General features: G+C 39.6%; 1 protein-coding gene across 5 annotated transcripts in view; it reads right to left on the bottom strand.

Annotated features, from left to right (window-relative positions):
- The window catches only part of prkcz (protein kinase C, zeta), a 136,146-nt gene that overhangs the window by 44,611 nt on the left and 70,032 nt on the right, over positions 1-21,503 (bottom strand). For all 5 annotated transcript variants that reach the window (XR_010166565.1, XM_063892644.1, XM_063892654.1 and 2 more), the window contains 7 exons: positions 19,460-19,515; positions 18,620-18,814; positions 13,015-13,112; positions 11,328-11,414; positions 7,074-7,209; positions 6,827-6,914; positions 5,829-5,948 (listed from right to left, as the gene is read on the bottom strand). Coding sequence is in view for 4 of the 5 variants with exons in the window: in XM_063892644.1 (XP_063748714.1) it covers positions 5,829-5,948; positions 6,827-6,914; positions 7,074-7,209; positions 11,328-11,414; positions 13,015-13,112; positions 18,620-18,814; positions 19,460-19,515 (780 nt within the window). In the remaining variant the exon portion in view is untranslated. The remainder of the gene's footprint in view (positions 1-5,828; positions 5,949-6,826; positions 6,915-7,073; positions 7,210-11,327; positions 11,415-13,014; positions 13,113-18,619; positions 18,815-19,459; positions 19,516-21,503) is intronic.

The following is a 21,503-nucleotide window of genomic DNA, read 5'->3' as shown; positions in this document are numbered from 1 at the left end:
ACATACATGCAAATGTACGCATTAGCAGAGGGAAATAGTGGAGTTGTAATGCTTTTTCTGGTATCAGTACTTTACTCCACTTCTTATTTTTCTGACCACTTTTTACTTTTACTTAAGATAAGAATTTATTTATGAATCCCAAACTGGGAAATGTTTGTGTTGCAGCAGCATAATACAATAGAAGGCATAGAAAATAATTAGAAATACAACTAATAAATAAACAGTTCTAAAGTGTAAACATCTCAAAGAACAAATAGAAATAAAAAAAAACTGGCATTAGAAATAAAGATATATGTACAGTTGACTATGAACAAACAAACTGTCAGACAAGTAAACAGTATTGAAATTAACAAAATATAAAGCAGGATATTATATACTTAAGTACTGTTACATATTGAACACAAATACCTGTACTTTTACTTCTTACATTTTCAAAACAGGCTTGTTATTTTAGTTTGAATCTGCGTTTGGAGGCGTGATCATTATTATTTAGAGTCATTGTGTGCCTATGGATTTTAACACGATCGTCCTGGTCTTCTGCAAAGAAGAGGGACCAATGAGAACTTGGCTCAAGTCTATTCCCATCACCCTCTGAACCAGAAGCTTGCAGAATAATGGCGGACGTAAGGGTAGAAGCGGAAGAAGCAGAGAAGGGGGATGAACTTAGTGAAAATACAGTGAGCGGCGGAGATCTTCATCTCTCTCACCCATGGCCGTCCATGAGGGAGATGTTCGCTATTATCGGCACACAAAACCGTTCATGGAGAATGCGATGCGAATTGTGTCGACCCAAAACCCAGGAACTTTAGGCTTTTGTTCCTGTCCCCAATTTTTCTTTGCTTGTGTTCTAAATCATGGTTGTTCACCATTGAACAATTCATTTGCTAACAATGACATTATTACAATTTGAAATGGAAGATCATTGAGGCTATTAATATAAAGGTCCAGTTACCAGGTACTCTATAAACAGTTATCGGTACTTTTTACTTGAGTACATTTCGAAGCCAATACTTCTTTACTTTTACTTCAGTAAAGACGTTTAGTCAGTACTTCTACTTTTACCAGAGTATTTTTAAACATGAGTATCTGTACTTTTACTTGAATAAATGATGTGTGTACTTTGGCCCAGACATGTGGACTCGAGTCACATGACTTGGACTCGAGTCATGATTTTAATGACTTCAGACTTGACTTGATCCAATTCGGCATGGCTTGCGACTCGACTTGGACTTGAATACTATTAACTCGAGACTTGACTCGGACTTTGCCTCTTTTACTTGTAATGACTTGACATGTCTCGAGTCAAAAACTAAATTTACTGATCATGGACATCCTTCCCTGCAATACCAACTTGTGAAGCCCCGAAGACCGTAAAGTGCGAGAGCCGGCAGGCAAGCGCGAGTGATGGAATCATGTGGCGGAGTTTGGCCTTTTGGATTGGATCAGGGATTTAACCAACGTGATTGGATAATCCCCGGTTTTCCCCTCATTAATATTCACAATTTTCCCGGATTTCACCTACGGAAAAGATGCAATTGCGCCGCGGAAGGGAAGCCTAGTCGAGAGCTGTCCGTCCAGTCTGCATGAAAAAACAACCTTCTCATTGCTGTGGCACATGTTAGTTCTCTCTCTCTCTCTCTCTCTCTCTCTCCCTCCCTCCCTCTCTCCCTCCCTCTCTCCCTCACTCTCTTACATTTGGAGGCACAACCAGAGAACAATGCATTTCCCGATGACTGTACCCGTATGACTGTACTGATTTCTGTTGCACAGATGTTCTAGTTGTTCACAGATGTCGCACACACTGTTGTCAAAGTTGACTTTACAAATGCTATTCATCTTAAATTCATCAGACATCTTATTGTTTTCACACACATACAAACTCAAACACACACACACACACACACACACTTACAGAGGCAACATCTGAGAGAAAAACAACCTTCTCATTGTCACATTACTGTGGCACATGTTAGTTCTCTCTCTCTTTCTCTTACTCTCTCTCTCTCACACACACACACACACACACACACACACACACACACACACACACACACACACACTTAAATTATGGAGGCAACACCTGAGAAAGAAAATGGTTCACTTCATTTTCCTGATGTGAGCCGTAAAATAACTGCCCCTATTTTTCTCTCTCTGCTGTTTTTGTAATGCAGATTAAACATTGTTTATTGAAATATTAAGTCTCATTGTAATTAAAGGAAAATGTTTAGGTACTGTTACTGGCATGCTCAAGCATTGCTTTCAGACATCCACTCAACTCATACGCCTCACTGGTCAAGGTGCTTTACTAACTTTATGGTCACGCACGACTGCGTGGCCACACACAGCTCCAACACCATCATCAAGTTTGCTGACGACACGACCGTCATCGGCCTGATCACAGACGGGGACCAGACGGCGTACAGAGAGGAGGTCAGAGCCCTGACATCTTGGTGCCAGGACAACAACCTCCATCTCAACGTCAGCAAAACAAAGGAGCTGATTGTGGACTACAGGAAGAGGCAGAGAGAGGCACACACACCCATCACCATCGACGGGACTCCTGTGGAGAGAGTCAGCCGCTTCAGGTTCCTCGGGGTAAACATCAGTGAGGACCTGACATGGACACATCACACCAGGGTCATATCCAAGACGGCTCGACAGCGGCTCTTCTTCCTCCGCAGGCTGCGGAAGTTCAACATGGACTCCAGGATACTCTGCAACTTCTACAGGTGCACCATCGAGAGCATCCTGACTGGCTGCATCACCGCCTGGTATGGCAGTTGCACCGCCCTCAACCGTAAGACTCTACAGAGGGTGGTGAAAACTGCTCAGCACATCACCAGGACGGAGCTGCCATCCATGGAGGACCTCTACACCCAGCGGTGTAGGAAGAAGGCTGGTAGGATATTAAAGGACCCCCATCACCCCAGCAACAATCTGTTCTGTCTGCTGATGTCTGGCAGACGGTACCGCAGCATCCGGACCAAGACCACCAGACTCAGAGACAGTTTTATACCACAGGCTATAAGACTACTGAACTCCTGAGCTCTGTGAATGTCTACTCACATCTGTTTATAGTACACACATACATATATATATATATATATATATATTATACACATCTGCCATACATATCTGTTTATAGTACACACATCTATACATTATACACATCTGCCATACATATCTGTTTATAGTACACATATCTATATATTGTACATATCTGCCATACACATCTGTTATACATAATATATGCATCTGTCCATACCTCCTCTTCAACAGTGTAAAGTGTTTAAATACTCTCAATGTATTCCACACATGTATATATTTCACATCCTCAAATCTTTATTGTTGTTACTGTAAATATTCTTCTCTCTTTTTGCACTATTTTATTTATCTTATTTGCACCATGTATGTTGAGTTGTTGGAGGAGCATGGGACATAAGATTTTCATTGCCAACATATACGTTGTATCTGCTGTGCACATTGAACATATTTCAATCTGTATTTATAAAATTAGACTATAGATTAGATTGATATGTTAAAATTATGATTGATAGTCTAATAATTGCAATATTAAGTGAAGAGTACATGATGACTTGTTCAGGACTTGAAAAAGATCGGGACCTGGACTCGACTTGGCTTTGATGTGACTCGGACTTGGACTCGACTTGCCCTTCTCGGTCTTTACTTGGGACTTAACTGCTAAGACTTGTGACTGACTTGTGACTGACTTGTGACTGACTTGTGACTGACTTGTGACTTGCCAAACAGTGACTTGGTCCCACCTCTGCTTTGGCCATCCCTGCGCATTAGCCTAATCTAGAGTACGCATCAAAGCTGGCAACCAGATTTCTACAACCCTCTCATTCTATTGTTGAAAGGATAATTATGAAACAATGTTACGAGAACAGCAGCATGCTCATAAAACTGTTCTTACTTCCTTACTCTAACAAGGACTTTGCAGTTGGACTGATGGAAGATGGTCCTGTGTTTCAGGTGCTGCAGTTTGCTGCATCACAGTTCAAATGTGAAATGGCGTTGGCTGCTTGATTAAGCAAACAAACTGTTCGACACACACACACCCTAAATCATCACACTCTCATCTTTAAAAGAGGCCATGATGTGCTGCCAGGTTCTCCATGGCTGACGATGGGTGGGGGGGTGTGCATTACAGCATGTGCGGTATAGCGTTGCATTCATTCTCAAATATTCATTTCTTGCTCAGCTCACAAAGTAACATCTATTCTTATTGTTCTTTAAAACATTAAGGAAACCAGTTTGTTTTGGTGTTTCCGCCCGACCACCATATCTTCATCCAATGGGGTTTAAGAGACCATATCATCGGCCAATAGAATATTAAACACATATATCGCTCATTTTGATATTCGAACTAGAGATAAACACGGACATAAAATGTACCTCAATAGGAAACAAAAACTAAATGTTCTCCAAGTTACTCAAAGGCCAATAAATGCCACAAACTGAAATAAAACGGGAGTGGATTGAGAGACTACAGCAAACTAAAGCTAATTAACATGTGACAGAAATAACGTAAGCTTTATTTTTGAGATTCTTCCATTTTAATGAAGCATACAGCCCCATCTAAGCCTGGATTCACACACACACACACACACACACACACACACACACACACACACACACACACACACACACACACACACACACACACACACACACACACACACACACACACACACACACACACACACACACATAAATCCTTTACAGCCCAGAGCTGATTGTTATTCATTTGCATGGCATCTGTTTTCCGCACTTTATGCATCACAAAGGGTTAAACTAACATGTTTTTGTTTAAATGGCAGCACAATGAACAGCCTGCCAGACGCTCTCAATACTCATATTTGATTTCCCAATATTCCTCTATACTACTAATCCTTCAAAGCATGCATGCTGTAGTGAGGAGCTGGATACACTCCTGCTCATGAAACACATATAGAATACTGGGGATATAGAATGGTAAATGGACTGTACTTATAGAGCTCTTTATCCAGTCTTTACGACCCCCTCAAACGCTTAAAAAAAAAAAAGAAGTGAATTCCCCATTCACACAGAGCAATGCCACTTGCTCTAGGAAGCTGCAGTAACACTCACACACACTCACACATCGTGGGCCATCGGGAGCAAATCAGGGTTCAGTATCTTGCCCAAGGATACATCGACATGTCGACTGCACTAGCTTGGATCGAACCCACAACCTTGAAAGAGATGGCCGCACACCCCTCACAGCCACAGAACAAACCTAAATACTGCCTGTATGACTTTTCTGAATAAATAACTTAAGAAAATATCCTTTTGTAAAACATGTATTTAGTGATTTAGAACTGCGGAAACTTTCATTTAAAATCCAAATTAAACTGTTTTTTTTAAAAAGACCCCCCCTCAGGACTATTATTGCCTGTCTAACACTGGTTGCCATGGTATTTGTTCAGGAATGTATGATCTCCACAGGATGATTACAAATGATTTATGATTTGTTCGCCAGCTCCTTCATCAGGACAACATTTTACTTGTTTTTTTATTCCATTGGCCACATTTCCGTGCCAACACATTTTTTAGAAGCACATTCCTGCCCCCCCAAAGAATTACGAATTTTACATAATATTACTTTTTGGTATTGTTGCTTTTACAAGGCAGCGTGATGCCTCATAACTTCAAAAGAAAACCTGACAGCATTGATAAACTTCATGTGCAATAAAAACAAAAAGTGCTGTAGCAAAGGCTTTCTAAAATAATATCTGGTATTCCCGTGCCTACAGGAGTGTCTCTCACATGTGTATTAAACTCACCTTGGAAGAGGTACTCCTCTGTGTTCATGTCAGGATTGTCGGTGATAATATCAAAAGGGGACCTCCCTGCCATCATCTCGAACATCAGCACGCCCAGAGCCCACCAGTCCACGCTGAAGCCTGGGGGGGCACACAACACATAAATGTATTCCTTAAGGCAAACAAGACTCAAATAAACACATTCTTCTTGTTATTAATTACCGACTGAGGCATGTTTGGTCAATGGTGAAAGATGTCTCTACTGGGACATGTCTCCATGCTTTAATGTTCAAAAAGCTCTTATTTTTTCATCTGTGTGAAACCAGAGCCCAGTCTGCTCTGATTGGTTAGCTCAACCGTTTAGACATGTCCTGCACCTTGGCTTTTCACACAATGTGTTGGAGCACTAGCCAATAGAAGTACCAGTGTTATACAGGGATGTCACTTGTTAATGAAGTAAACAGAGTCCAATGGAGGTGTTTCAGGCAGTTGGGGGGAAGGGGGTGGTTTGGGAGAGATATTGTCTCTGGAGGGAACACAGGGATTTTAGCCTTTGCAGACCATTTACATGCATAGAAACCTATAGAACATACTACAGGAGAGAGGGAACCCCAAAACATAATACGGGCCTCTTGAATGGTCGTGGTTATGTTTTTTTTTCCAATTTTCTTTTTAACCTATGAACTCTCTAGAAGCGTTTTAATAATACCTACTTTTTAAAAAAATTGTAAAGATATTTTTTGGAGCTTTTTGCCTTTAATCGGATAGGACAGTGGAGAGTGACAGGAAAGTGGGAGAGAGAGTCGCCGGCGTACGGTGCAGGTGCCCCAGCCAGTTGCGCCACGGCCGGGGCCAATAATACCTACATTTAAAGCAATGATCCACTGTGAGGTGTATTTTTACGGCCCGCAACTGAATGTTCATGCTTTTAAGAGCAGTCCTATGTTTATTGACTTGTGTTGGTATTTAGTGTTTGCATTGATCCCAATAAAAGATATTTCTTGTTGTTTGGTACTCACCGTAGTCCTCTCCTCTGAGGATCTCAGGTGCGATGTAGTTGGGGGTTCCACAGAAGGTACTGGTGGTGTCGCCTGGTCTGATCCCCTCCTGAAGCAGGTGTAGGATGAGGAACAGGGTGGAGTGATAATAAATAAAGTATATAATGTGTGAGAACATGACAGAGACCCTGTTAGTACTTACAGTCGATAGTGATCTACTGCATTATTGATCACACACACACAGTGGACTGAAAAAATCAATGCTTACCTTGCACATGCCGTAGTCTGTGAGTTTGATGTGTCCCTCGTGATCCAAGAGAACGTTGTCCAGCTTCAGGTCTCTGTAGATGATACCCTTTTCATGCAGGAAGTTCAGAGCGATACAGATTTCAGCAGCATAAAATCTGTGAAGAGAGAAATGCATATAACGATGTTTCTGACCTGTCCTTGGGGGCAGACATCAGGATGAAGATCTCCTCTTGTACATGAAAAGAAAGATTATCTATAGCCTTTGGTAACTGCACATGTAGTGTTGCATGCACTCATAAAGGTCTCTGATAAAAACACAGCTCTTGTAGCGCTCCAGGTGCAGAATTATATTTTGTAGTCCTTTTCTTATCCTCACTGTCAAGCCCCTTACATTCACATTTTGCGACGCAATAACAAACAAATTCAATGCCAAGCCGCAAATGTAAATGATAACATCTCTTCAACATTTCTGCTCTATTAAAAGGATGGATGTTAATGCACCATTTTACCTCAGCCCTGATCTATTCAAACTCCATTCCGAAAACAAGAACATTTAAAAAGGATTTTTGTCTTCTTCAGACAGACTTGACAAAGCATGAATTCTGAACTCATGATGCATTTATCTCAGTTTTTTTGGTTCTGTGGTAAACCAGACAGACAGGTATAAACTCAATTGACCATATGGTCTAAACTGCCAAAGTTGGAGAGTGCATTCATAGCCCCCGGAGGATGGACCCGTTCCATTATGGACACTGTAAGCTTTAATCGTGGTGCCATCATCAAGACAAAATGGGAAGATGTCTTCTGATCAGACAGATCACCAGGATATCTGCTGAGAACATACATGCTACAAAATGAATGAACCAACCATGCTCATGACCAACTGGTTAACCTTCTAATGACTACAGCTTCCAGGGGCCCTTGAGACTCCTTTAACGAGGGGAAATGTTAAGTACATTTTCACTGTGCCTCCAAATCATTACTCAACCTTGTAAAGTATTAAATAATAACAGCCGTGCAGCAGGCATGGCCATTTATAATTGATCAGTGATTTCTTGAGGTGTAAAGAGCTTTCATAAGCAGATTATTCCCCTCATGGTGAACATATATTTATAGCAAACACAACCCTCTTGTTTTGACCCTGATTGGATGTTCTCGTTGTGCTTCTTGGTGAGTCAGTAGCGTTTCCTCTCCATGTGTAGGTAGTGTGTTTTCTGTCTCTGGGAGATAAGCCTTCATTAACAGTGAAGGGCCCCCGCCTGCTGTAATTCCACGATTGTCAAACAGTGAGGGAGAGACTGTCGGAGAGATGTTTGACATCACAAATCCCACATCGCTCCCCCACGCTCTCTCTGTGACAGCTTCCATTGTACGCTGTGGCTCCGGTGCTTACATCAGACTGATAGAAGCTGTATCCTATCAGCAACGCCATCCATCGCCCACCGGCCCGCCTCCCCCACGGCGCGGGGGAATGCGGCAGGGCTCTCTCTAAGTGTGCTGCTCATGAATATGTACAATCATTATGAGTGATTAACATGCTGCTTTGCATATGTACAGCCAACTTCTCCAGAATACAGATTGCAGGGGCCGACAGGGGCCCAACGGTGCCTCTCTGAATTACCCAGCCTTTGATCCAGCATTTATCAGAGCCGTAGTTGCCCCTCAAGTGCGCAGGCACAATGAATTATGGGTGCTCATTATATTTCTCGGAGGGGGGAAAAATAAGTGTTAAGTTGGATTTTGGCAGCGCAGCCACGTGCATGTAGAGCTGCTGCGGTGCTGTGAGGAGCAGAGGTTTGTGGTGCAGGAACAATTGAGACCTGGGTTCTTCTAGCACACACTCTAAGTGCACCATAAAACGCAAGAGGCTTTAATGAAACTGAAGCTTTATGCTCTAGCAAAAAGACGACACACACACACACACTTAAAAAAAAACACATTTTAGACGAAATATTCTGCTGATGTTCAGGTGTATATCAGTATGTAGTGTCTCTACTTTAAAGAGTCCTCTCCTGCTGATGTTCAGGTGTATATCAGTATGTAGTGTCTCTACTTTAAAGAGTCCTCTCCTGCTGATGTTCAGGTGTATATCAGTATGGAGTGTCTCTACTTTAAAGAGTCCTCTCCTGCTGATGTTCAGGTGTATATCAGTATGTAGTGTCTCTACTTTAAAGAGTCCTCTCCTGCTGATGTTCAGGTGTATATCAGTATGGAGTGTCTCTACTTTAAAGAGTCCTCTCCTGCTGATGTTCAGGTGTATATCAGTATGGAGTGTCTCTACTTTAAAGAGTCCTCTCCGGCTGATGTTCAGGTGTATATCAGTATGGAGTGTCTCTACTTTAAAGAGTCCTCTCCTGCTGATGTTCAGGTGTATATCAGTATGGAGTGTCTCTACTTTAAAGAGTCCTCTCCGGCTGATGTTCAGGTGTATATCAGTATGGAGTGCCTCTACTTAAAAGAGTCCTTTCCTGCTGATGTTCAGGTGTATATCAGTATGGAGTGTCTCTACTTTAAAGAGTCCTCTCCTGCTGATGTTCAGGTGTATATCAGTATGGAGTGTCTCTACTTTAAAGAGTCCTCTCCGGCTGATGTTCAGGTGTATATCAGTATGGAGTGTCTCTACTTTAAAGAGTCCTCTCCTGCTGATGTTCAGGTGTATATCAATATGTTGTGTCTCTACTTTAAAGAGTCCTCTCCTGCTGATGTTCAGGTGTATATCAGTATGGAGTGTCTCTACTTTAAAGAGTCCTCTCCGGCTGATGTTCAGGTGTATATCAGTATGGAGTGTCTCTACTTTAAAGAGTCCTCTCCTGCTGATGTTCAGGTGTATATCAGTATGGAGTGTCTCTACTTTAAAGAGTCCTCTCCTGCTGATGTTCAGGTGTATATCAGTATGTAGAGTCTCTACTTTAAAGAGTCCTCTCCGGCTGATGTTCAGGTGTATATCAGTATGGAGTGTCTCTACTTTAAAGAGTCCTCTCCTGCTGATGTTCAGGTGTATATCAGTATGTAGAGTCTCTACTTTAAAGAGTCCTCTCCTGCTGATGTTCAGGTGTATATCAGTATATAGTGTCTATACTTTAAAGAGTCCTCTCCTGCTGATGTTCAGGTGTATATCAGTATGTAGTGTCTATACTTTAAAGAGTCCTCTCCTGCTGATGTTCAGGTGTATATCAGTATGTAGTGTCTCTACTTTAAAGAGTCCTCTCCTGCTGATGTTCAGGTGTATATCAGTATGTAGTGTCTCTACTTTAAAGAGTCCTCTCCTGCTGATGTTCAGGTGTATATCCGTATGTAGCGTCTACTTTAAAGAGTCCTCTCCGGCTGATGTTCAGGTGTATATCAGTATGTAGTGTCTCTACTTTAAGGAGTCCTCTCCTGCTGATGTTCAGGTGTACTGTATATCAGTATGTAGCGTCTACTTTAAAGAGTCCTCTTCTGCTGATGTTCAGGTGTATATCAGTATGTAGTGTCTCTACTTTAAAGAGTCCTCTCCTGCTGATGTTCAGGTGTATATCAGTATGGAGTGTCTCTACTTTAAAGAGTCCTCTCCTGCTGATGTTCAGGTGTATATCAATATGTTGTGTCTCTACTTTAAAGAGTCCTCTCCTGCTGATGTTCAGGTGTACTGTATATCAGTATGTTGTGTCTATACTTTAAAGAGTCCTCTCCTGCTGATGTTCAGCTGTATATCAGTATGTAGTGTCTCTACTTTAAAGAGTCCTCTCCTGCTGATGTTCAGGTGTATATCAGTATGTTGTGTCTCTACTTTAAAGAGTCCTCTCCCGATGTTCAGGTGTATATCAGTATGTAGTGTCTCTACTTTAAAGAGTCCTCTCCTGCTGATGTTCAGGTGTATCAGTATGTAGTGTCTCTACTTTAAAGAGTCCTCTCCTGCTGATGTTCAGGTGTATATCAGTATGTAGTGTCTCTACTTTAAAGAGTCCTCTCCTGCTGATCTTCAGGTGTATATCAGTATGTAGTGTCTCTACTTTAAAGAGTCCTCTCCTGCTGATGTTCTCCTCTTTAGAAGAAGTTAAAGGTTTTAACCCAAACATTTTGTCACATATACAGATGTGTTTCCTTTACAGCGAGCTGGCTACAAATCCAATCATAACTTCACACACTTCCTCTGATCATACAGCATATTCCTGGAGGCTTCACAGCAGTCCCTCTACCTGGTCCTGTCTTTTAATTTTTCCAGCGCAGCATTTGTTAAAGATAAAACGATGAAGACAAGCTGTAAGCATGTGTACATGAACAGGATGCTCACCTTGCGTGTTCTTCCGGAAGCTTCCTTTGTCGTTGCATATGAAACATCATGTCCCCGCCATTCACATATTCAATCACCAGGAATAACCTGCAAAACCGAGCATGATGGGAAAATCTGTCACTTTGCTGTTTTAACAGAGGCTCTTTCAAAGTGTTGTGTGTTAATAGGCAGAAATAAAGAAATACATTAAGTCATGTCCTGTGGATAAGATTGTAAGGAGTCCAGAAATAACAGATTCTATGGGTGATTTAAATCAATATGCTTCGTATCTAAATACGATTTTACCGGCAAAATTGTAACAAGACTTCAAGTTCCTGTTGAATGCTACAGAACATAAAAGGCTAGCATTAGTTCATCATTAAACGACAGCTAAAGACAATTTCTTTTAGATTAGCTTTTTATTGGTGAAACCCTCCTTTTAAATGGTCTTTTAGTCTTCATTATTTACCTACTTTTAAATTGTTTTATTTATTTTACTGGTGTTAAAGGGTTTTATTATTTATTTAACAGTTTTAATAGCAACATTTCCTTTTAAGTTAGGCTTTTAATATTTAACCCTTTTATGTTATTATGAAAGCTTTATTACTATCATCGGTTTACATTTTATTGTACACGTTTGCTTTTATTTTATAGGGTTTTATATCTTTGCATCGCTTCACTTAGTCTTGTGTCTTATTTTTCCACCAGGAATAATTATTTACTTGATTGAATTTTATATTTATTACCATACCTTCTGCTTCAACGTGTCTATTATCTGTTTAAATGTTTTATGTTGTTGCTATGCTGCATGATCTGGGGAATTCCTTGTTGTTTGTTTTTAATTGGGATGTGTGCCATTTTGTAAAACACTTTGAGCTGCACATGATGTATAAATAAAGCTTTATTAGTATGATTACCAGTTTTTCATCTACCTTCTACCGAAACACAATGAATGTACCTGCTGTCACAAAGTCACATTGAGGTCAAATAATGTTTTTTAGAAACAATATTATTCTTGTATTCTGTGTATTAAGATCCTACATCACTTTTGTTTCATTTAGATGAACATGGCCAGGACTATATTATCCGTCAGCTTTGGTGTTTGCATTATAGCTGAGAGGGATGTAATATAATTGTGATTTCAACTCTAAGTTGAAATGTTGTGGTATGGTACTGCTGGATCATCCATTTGTAAGTGGATCACATTGTGTTTGTACATGTTTCTGAGAAGATCTCCACAAGAGACACTATTCTAAAGAACAAAAACATTAAATATGGAAATAGGAAGTCTTAATGATGCCTAGCTTTTGTTCGTGAGACTTTCATCAGGGAAAATGTTAAATGTCTATATGTCTTAAATAGAGCACATTATTATTTTTTACGAGTGAAAATTGGGGGTACATCAATGCAGAAGGCAACTAAGAGATCATGATAATGTAAATAATAAACAATGTGACTATATATTAGGAAAACTATCAAAACATCCAGAACCAGTCCATATTGTATAACAATATCCACATAGTGTTGGTGGAGCTTTTGATTTATTTGCAGCTTAAGAACTAAAATGGTGATATTGCATGAAATGAAAATAAATATACCAGCTTCCTTATTTAATAAAGAGCAGAGTGTTATCAGAGAGCAGTATTCTGAAAGGTCCTGTCAGGTGTTGTGAGCTGCAGCTGAGATGTCAGCCTCATCATGCTCTTACCGACTTTCTGTCTGGAAGCAGGAGTGGAGGCCTACTAGGAATGGATTGGTGGACGCCTGCTCGAACACATGCTTCTCTGTCTGCACCCAGTCGATATCCTGGAGAGAGGGGAGGCGGACAAAGAGATAATGTATTAACAATCAATGTGTCTGATCGATACACTTTCTCTGTGGTTAAACAGAGGGGGGGGGGGACACACACACACGCCATGCCACAGATACACAATCCTACAAGAGGGGTCATTACCTTCAGTCTCTGGTCATTACCCAGGGCATTGTTAGTGGGAGATAAAGGGCCAATCCAGGCTGCAAAAACATCGCAGAGCTACCAAAGAGCAGTGGCTTCCTGATAAGCCACCATGTGCCTTTGTTGAGAGGACTACTTTGGCCCGTTTGAGACGAAACAGAGCAGCTGTTGAGCACTTTGTTAACTTTATTTTGCAGCTCCTTTCATAACGGTTCTGTCTGTCAAGCCCTTACATTCATTTGTGGGATTTGAAAGTTGGAAATGAGAACAATAACATGGCTGCAGTTTCTATGCTCTCTTTTAGAGCAGAGGTCTAATCTCATTTAGTTCAGTGGCCACATACAGTAGGGATGGGAATCACCAGGGTCCCCCCGATACGATACTATCGCGATACTTAAGCCATGATACGATGGTATTGCGATTCCACAATATGCTTAGTATTGCGATACCATATATTGCGATATGGTGCATTTCTGACTTCTTTTTTCGCTGACTCCATCTTTGTTTTTTGACTAACTTCCTGCCAATCCCACGGACTTCCCCCATGGCCATGACCGCACAAGAAAAAGCTCAGCACCATCTAGTGGATTGAAAAAGCAAACCAAAAACTTTCATTTGGATTTGCAATATCACTAGTTTAAATAATAAAATATCTATACTTAGCATCCGTGATCGATACAACATTGCCACGCAAAGTATCGTGATACTATGCTGTATTGTTTATTTCCCCCACCCCTAACAAACAGCCAAAGTGGGCCAAACCAGTTCAATCCTAGTCTAATAACCTATAAATACCACAACTCCAAATTGTTCCCTTCGTTTAAGTGCAAAAGTACATTCTGAAAATGTTCACATTTAATGAACTATCTTTTTACAACTTTATTATTTTACATTCATTGGTGTAGTCATCCTGAATGTATAAAATGTACATTTACAATATACATAAAAGTTGTGAAAATTGCAGTTCATGTCTTTTCTGTAATTTGTACACTTGTAAAGTAATCCGGAGGGCCGGATTAGCAGCCTCTGGCGGGCTGGTTTTGGTCCACGGGCCGTATGTTTAACCCCCTCTGATTTAGACCATGTCATGTTGATGGAGCAGCTACAAGGTTAACCTGTTGGATCTGAACTCCTTGCAGAAAACAGGAAGTTCAGAAGTTGTTTGCTTGTTTACTGCAGACAGACTTCACACATTCAGGCCTTTTTACAAATGAGCTTCACGATTTAGTTATTTTGGCAACATTTTTACCCAATATTTTCACGACAACAAATTGGGTGGGGTTCAAAAGTTGGGTTTATATCGCTGAGTTACATCAGACTCATGAATATAATCACCCCGATGTCTAAAGTACCATGTTTGCTGAGCACATGCATGGCCCTGGAGGATAGACCCTTTCCATTCTGACAACAAAATGTCAAGATAACTCACCGAGTCATTAGCTACAAACATGCTAATGCTAAAAAAGGAATAAACCCACTTTATCAGTCCTGTAAACTGATTAGAGCACAAATGCAGTTTCAGCTATATTTGAAGTAAAGCATGCATTTGATAGTTAGGGGTTGATGTTTGGAGCTGAAAGGGGTGGTTTGTTAATGTGGTAATATTGTGTACAGGCAAAGACATTACAGGGGTGGAATTATTTGACGCACGGTTATTTAGATTTTTAATCGTACATTGTAGCACAGCAGAGTAGAAAGGTTTTCAGACCAGTTTTACGGGAGCGATTTTTTTATTTTGTAAGGTTAAACCCAGACAAATAAGGTGATTTTTCTTTGAATAAAAATACATTATACAATTGAAAGGATTTGCCAAACTTTTAAATTATCTGGAGTTATTGTAGTTGTTTGGATAACTCAAGCAAAAATCAACAGCATGTAAAAATAAAGGGGTTTAAACAATAATAAAGTTTCCTTTAAGCATGACATTAATAACCTACAGTATCTCAGTTCAAAGATCAATTTCCGATCCTTGTTATCAGTCAGCTGTGGTTTTAATTGTCCACACTTCAGTTACAGCTGAGTGTTTAGCCCCAGGCGGAGATGTTTTATGCCAATTTAAAGTGTCATTTAGTTGATGATGGTTAATCTTTTATGTATATTTTGCACTTGATACCAAATCCCTCCTGGTGAACTCGTTATTACTTGAGGAATCTATAATTATGCAGAATATGCGAAGACAACATCTCTCATATTGGCTCCTTTAGTGGTGTGTAGTTTCTCTGTGAGAGCTCCCTTTGATGTCAGGCAATAGACTACTAAAGAGATAAATTATTAAATGAATGTGCATGAATAGAGCCATGAATACATGCATGTTCTATCACAGCAAAGACTAGATGGATTCCTTAAAGCCCATTCATTAGGGCAAAACTGCATTTGTGTTTTGTTTTTTCTTTCTGTCACAAATAATTAGGATTCAACATTGTTTTAAAATATGAAGTGTTCGTATGTGGAAAAGAAGAAACTATTAGAAGTTGTGGAGTGATGAAGCCTGTGACTGATGTGGTGCAGTTGTTGGGTGCTGCAGGAGCTCCGGACAGTGACCCTCAGGCTGAGACATCAGTCTGTGTTTCAGATTTATGTTCAGGAGTTATATGTTGAACAATATCGCCATCTAGTGGACTTCCACAGCACAAAAACAGAAAATCTACAGGAGCAAGCACCCTTGTTGATGTTGTTTTACATTTCTTTTAAAAGGTTTTTTATTTATTTTTGATGATATGAATTATGTTGCAAAACTCCACCTGCCTAATATCAGTTTTGCAAATCTGTTTTATCGTTGGGGTGCAATGATTCCCTAATGAACTCTGAAGGAACACGCCTTTATTATGAATTCAACAAACATAATATCAGGCTTGGGGAATATCAGAGTACATGTAACAGGATTAGGTAATCAGGATATAATAAAAGGTAACTGCATTTTCTTAAAGTTACATAAAAATTAAAGAATCGAATTACTGGGTTTTTATTTAGGCAATTTTTAAATGCAGTAGGAGTACACCTGACGTATTAAACTAAAAATGCATTCTAAACTATACTATTGTGAGTCCTTGCATTGCAAAAACTGACCGCTGCTGTAGTTTTGCAGAGATAAACAGAGGCGTAGAAAAACAGACACTTTCCAACCTGTACGCTCTGCGTAAGACATCCCTCTCTGGCTGCAGAGTTGAACGCTGATTTCTACACTGCCCGGCCAAAACAAACGTCACAAGCCTGTGGGGGCAGTGCTATGATCTGGTGTTGCTGCAGTTGGTCTGGTCTAGGTTCAGCAACGTGCCCAAAGAATGAGGTCAGCTGACTACCTGAATAAACTGGATCACCAGGTTATTCCATCAATGGATTTTTCTTCTCTGATGGCACGGGCATGTTCCAAGATGATAATGCCAGGATCCATCGGGCTCAGATTGTGAAAGAGTGGTTCAGGGAGCATGAGACATCATTTTCACACATGGATTGGCCCCCACAGAGTCCAGACCTGAACCCGATTGAGAATCTTTGGGATGTGCTGGAGAACACTTTGTACAGTGGTCTGAATCTCCCGTCATCAATACAAGATCTTGGTGAAAAATGAATGCAAGACAGAAATAAAAGTAGTGTCATTGCAGAAGCTTGTGGAAATGATGCCACAGCGAATGCGTGCCGTAATCAAAGCTAAAGGCGGTCCAACGGAATATTAGTGTGACCTTTTTTTTGACCTGGCAGTGTATTTCTTCTTTTTGTTCATTCTACTTTTAGTGTACTTGTTCATTTGTCCATGAGTTAAAAATATAATAATAATAATAATAATAATAATAATAATAATAATAATAATAATAATAATAATAATAATAATAATGATAATGATAATAATAATAATAATAATAATGATAATAATAATAATAATGATAATGATAATAATAATAATAATAATGATAATAATAATGATGATGATGAAATTATCGATGTTATTAATTAAATCATGTATTAATACAACGCCATGCACATGCATAAAATGTAATTGAAACTGTAACCCCCCCACCCCTCATGTTATTGTCCTGTTCTGTTTATGATGTGTGTGAGCCATGTCCTTATGTATAATAAAATGTAAAAGTAAAAACAAATAATGTGTCCATCAGTTCCACCAGTTATATTAACTTTCTACCAGTTATCTTGGAGAGCAGAGAACAAACAGTTTGTCCTCAAATCAAATACCAGGGCTTTGTTAATAACATGTCTGGTTATCTGACTGCTCCTGTTGTCAAATCTCAGTACTTACTTAATTATTTACATGTCAGTGTGTAATCAGAGACCTGAGTATTTTAAGCCCACTGACGGAAACCATGTTAAAGATAACCCTCAAACAGTACTTGTGAACTCTTGATTTGTATTTTGTACTGATCACACATCACCAGCATAGCACCTACAGAGTACCCTGACATTACCGAGTGCTGTTAAACAGAAGTCATGGATTATGAGATGAGATGTTGGGAAGCTACGGGGAATTGAGTATTCAGACTAAAAACAGTATTTGCCATAAAGCTGTGGATCATAAACACATAAATTGACAATTAACAATTAAGGGAAGTAGCTTCCATTTTCCCTGGTTGTGATATTGTAGATGATACACATAGATTTTCGCTCGGACTGGCAGAAAAAGTTGTCTAAAAAGTCTGTTTGTGTAAAAAGACGATCTCCAATGGAGAATTGAGATCCACAAACACCTGACACACTTGTGATCAAAAGTTGCAAATGTTAGAAAGATGCTCACATGTCTTTTGTTTATTTGTAAATGAATAATAGTATTGACAGATTTTCTTTCATTGGCAGATCCGTTTAATATTTGCTAAATATTTTTGGTTTCCAAATCTTCTTTTTGTAATTGTGGAAGATGTTTCACATTTACACTGTAACCTTTCTTCATGTATTCTATACCTGTATTATTCAGGTTTTATGTTCATTTGATTCTCTTGGCTTTTTAATAACTGTTTGTAAATGCCATTTGTTTATGCATTTCTTAATGCTCTTAATGTCTTTCATTTTTTAAAGCACCTTGAATTTCTTTGTGTTGACAGGTGCTATATAAACTTGCCTTGCCTTGCTTTACAGATTGCACATTTACACACAGATTTTTGATCAGTTCACACAAATTACATTGACAAATCCACCCCCACATTTATCAAGCTCTGGAACTACTTTGAAGACCTAGCTGCTAATGCATGAGCTTTGTGCTCTTTGATTTTTACACTGTATTATCTATGAACACATGTCTGCATCTGAATGTGCGATCGGAGGGCAACAGGGGAAATATTTGTGTATCTTTAGAGAGTTCTGGTCTGCACCTGCCCCCCCCCCCCGCACCTGTCTCACTTCCTTAATGTCTCACCTCATCATCGTGGACCAGCTCCTTCTTCACCACCTTCATGGCGTACACCTGCTTGTTCTTCTTTAGCCGAACCAGCAGCACCTTTGCGTAGCTGCCCCGCCCAATCACTCGGATCAGGTCGAAGTCCCCGAGCCCGAGAGCGAGACCAGGGGACAGCTTGATGCCGTCGATTCCATCCACCACCGCTTTGATGTCCTGCAGAGGGCACAGTGCTGTGAGCGCATAGACACTTTCACAATAAATATACAGGATGTTTATGTCGCAGGTAGAACATATTTCTGCAGCTTGTGACAGTTAAAAAAGGAAGGTTTTTTAAAAGAAAAAAGAGAGCAAAAATGTAAAAGTTTGATTCAATAATAATCATTCTATCAAAATCATAATACTTTAATTATCCTGGGGAGAATTGTGTTTTGTGACAGTTGCTCCATTTAACTACAAAATAAAATGAAACACAAATAAAATGAAAATGTTTTTTAAACCTTTACAATGAAGTCAGAATGCGCTATAAGAAGATAACATTTGAAAAAAAACATGATTAAAAAACATTTATACAGCTCTGGAAAAAACGAAGCCCACTATACATGTATGGCAGCCATTCCAGCGTCTGTTGAATTCCATCACAGAGAAATGTTATCAGTAGTTTATAAAATACAATAAACAATAAATATATATATTATTTAGCTCAAAGACATACCTATAAATAGTAAAACTAGAGAAACCGATAATGCTGAAGTAGTCTCTTAATTTTTTCACGAGCTGTATTTTTATTTTAAAACCATGGGAATATCAATGTACATAAACACAATTTGAATTATGAAAGTGTGCAGTGCGTCTCCTCACCTCTGTATCTGCATCTTCGGCTTTATCCACTGTACAGTTGTGTGGTAGAAAAGGTACTGGGAGCAGAAACAGAACATCACTGAGTTATGAACATACATTCACAGTTCAATCTGCACCGAGGGTTAACGGGAGGTTCTTTTTGTGGCCAATAGAGGGAGCTACAGCTCACAGAATGAAGCGAAGCTAGGGAACACAGAAATAGGTCAATCCTCAGAGCATCCCATATTAGGGACCCCCTCTACAGACCCCCGAGAGGTGCACAGTCCCTTTAATAGGATTTACAGCTCAGAGAGAAGCACAGTAGTTAGATAAGAGTTACATTAAGGATGATGTGAGGTGAAGCCAAGAGGCTCTGAAACTTTTGAACAAGTTATCCATTCTGTTTCATTAATCCTCACCTGTACATATCCTGATGTATGTGATATTTGGTGTAAATAGTATCTTACATAGTTCCACAGAGTAATAATGTACTGTCACACCCCTGCAGATCTGTTCATGGCTCTATTTTTGCTCATTTTAAACTCCAGGGAGCTATGTTTTTTAATGTTGCTTGTATGTGTTTTTGAACACAAGGTTAGAGTATCAAGTTAGAGTCAGTTTCCCCAAGATTTAAGAGCTGTCCCGTGTGGGCCACATACAAAAAATATAGAGAGAGCTGGGTCACTGATGGAGGTGAATATTGCCTCATAATTTAAGTTATAAGTTAGCAAAACAAATCAAGTGTAGGTGAATAATGTGCAATACTTTAAAGTGCTTTAAGAAAAGAACAGCCTACATCTCATCCCTCTTTAGGGTTTCATTTATTTTGTTGGCAGCTCATTCCTTAAAACAGAAGCCTCAGATTGCTGATAATAAGAGTAAATATGAAAGTTACATTTCAAGCTGGTAATAGAAATAAGTTACTATTATTATTTTTTCATCAACTAAGATTTGTTAGAAAATGTTTTACATTTTAAATGACTGAATTGATTTGAAAATGGGGCTCATTAATATATTTTAACATCTATTTGAGAAGTACAATATAAGACAAGCATTATACTTTTAGAATTTGTAATGGGCCGATTCAAAATGGCCTGCAGGCCGCATTTGGCCCCCGGGCCGTAGTTTGGACACCCCTGGTCTAACACAAGACAGTTTCACAAAAATAAAGACTGACTTACTTCAACCCTATAAGGTTAGCCCCCCCCCACCCCCAGGCAACCTGTCATCTATATGTTCATACTACGAGCTTACAAGCCGAACAATCACACACTGGCCCTCTACAGTCGCAGAGTGAAATATCCTCACATGTAATAAATATACATGTTTGTATGATGCCGTGTGTAACCAGGTACAAATTCAGATTCAGAATACTTAATGGTCCATTTAATTTGCCTAACATTGAAATGTGTCTTTGGAACTGGCAAATAAAACAACACGACCCATACATAGTACAATACACACAGAGAAATAAGAATAAAGTCCATCTTTAAGTGGCAGCTTAATAAAAGCGCTGAGTGGTTTGTTCTTCCACTGGCTTGTGTCCATTAAAATATCAATTCATTAATTCAAAATAAATATTTCATGTATTTAATGCATATTAGATATATTTTAATATGCTTCAAAATGAGGCGATGAGTTGGTGGCAGAATGTTGTGTGTGTGTGTGTGTGTGTGTGTGTGTATGTGTGTGTGTGTGTGTGTGTGTGTGTGTGTGTGTGTGTGTGTTGTGTGTGTGTGTGTATTGTGTGTGTGTGTGTGTGTGTGTGTGTGTGTGTGTGTGTGTGTGTGTGTGTGTGTGTGTGTGTGTGTGTGTGTGTGTGTGTGTGTGTGTGTGTGTGTGTGTGTGTGTGTGTGTGTGTGTGTGTGTGTGTGTGTGTGTGTGTGTGTGTGTGTGTGTGTGTGTGTGTGTGTGTGTGTGTGTGTGTGTGTCAATGCAGATGGAATAAAGGATTTCTTAGAGTTTCTATTACTCCCTAAGTTGGACATTGCTTGGGAGCTTTGAAAAGAACACTCCTACAGTTACCTGTTTAGTTAGTTCCTGTGATATCTCTCAAAAGATCAAA

Source organism: Eleginops maclovinus, chromosome 1, assembly GCF_036324505.1.
Source record: "Eleginops maclovinus isolate JMC-PN-2008 ecotype Puerto Natales chromosome 1, JC_Emac_rtc_rv5, whole genome shotgun sequence".
Taxonomy (NCBI): Eukaryota; Metazoa; Chordata; class Actinopteri; order Perciformes; family Eleginopidae; genus Eleginops; species Eleginops maclovinus.
The sequence above is the reverse complement of the archived record's forward strand: the minus strand, read 5'-3'. Positions and strand labels throughout refer to the sequence as shown.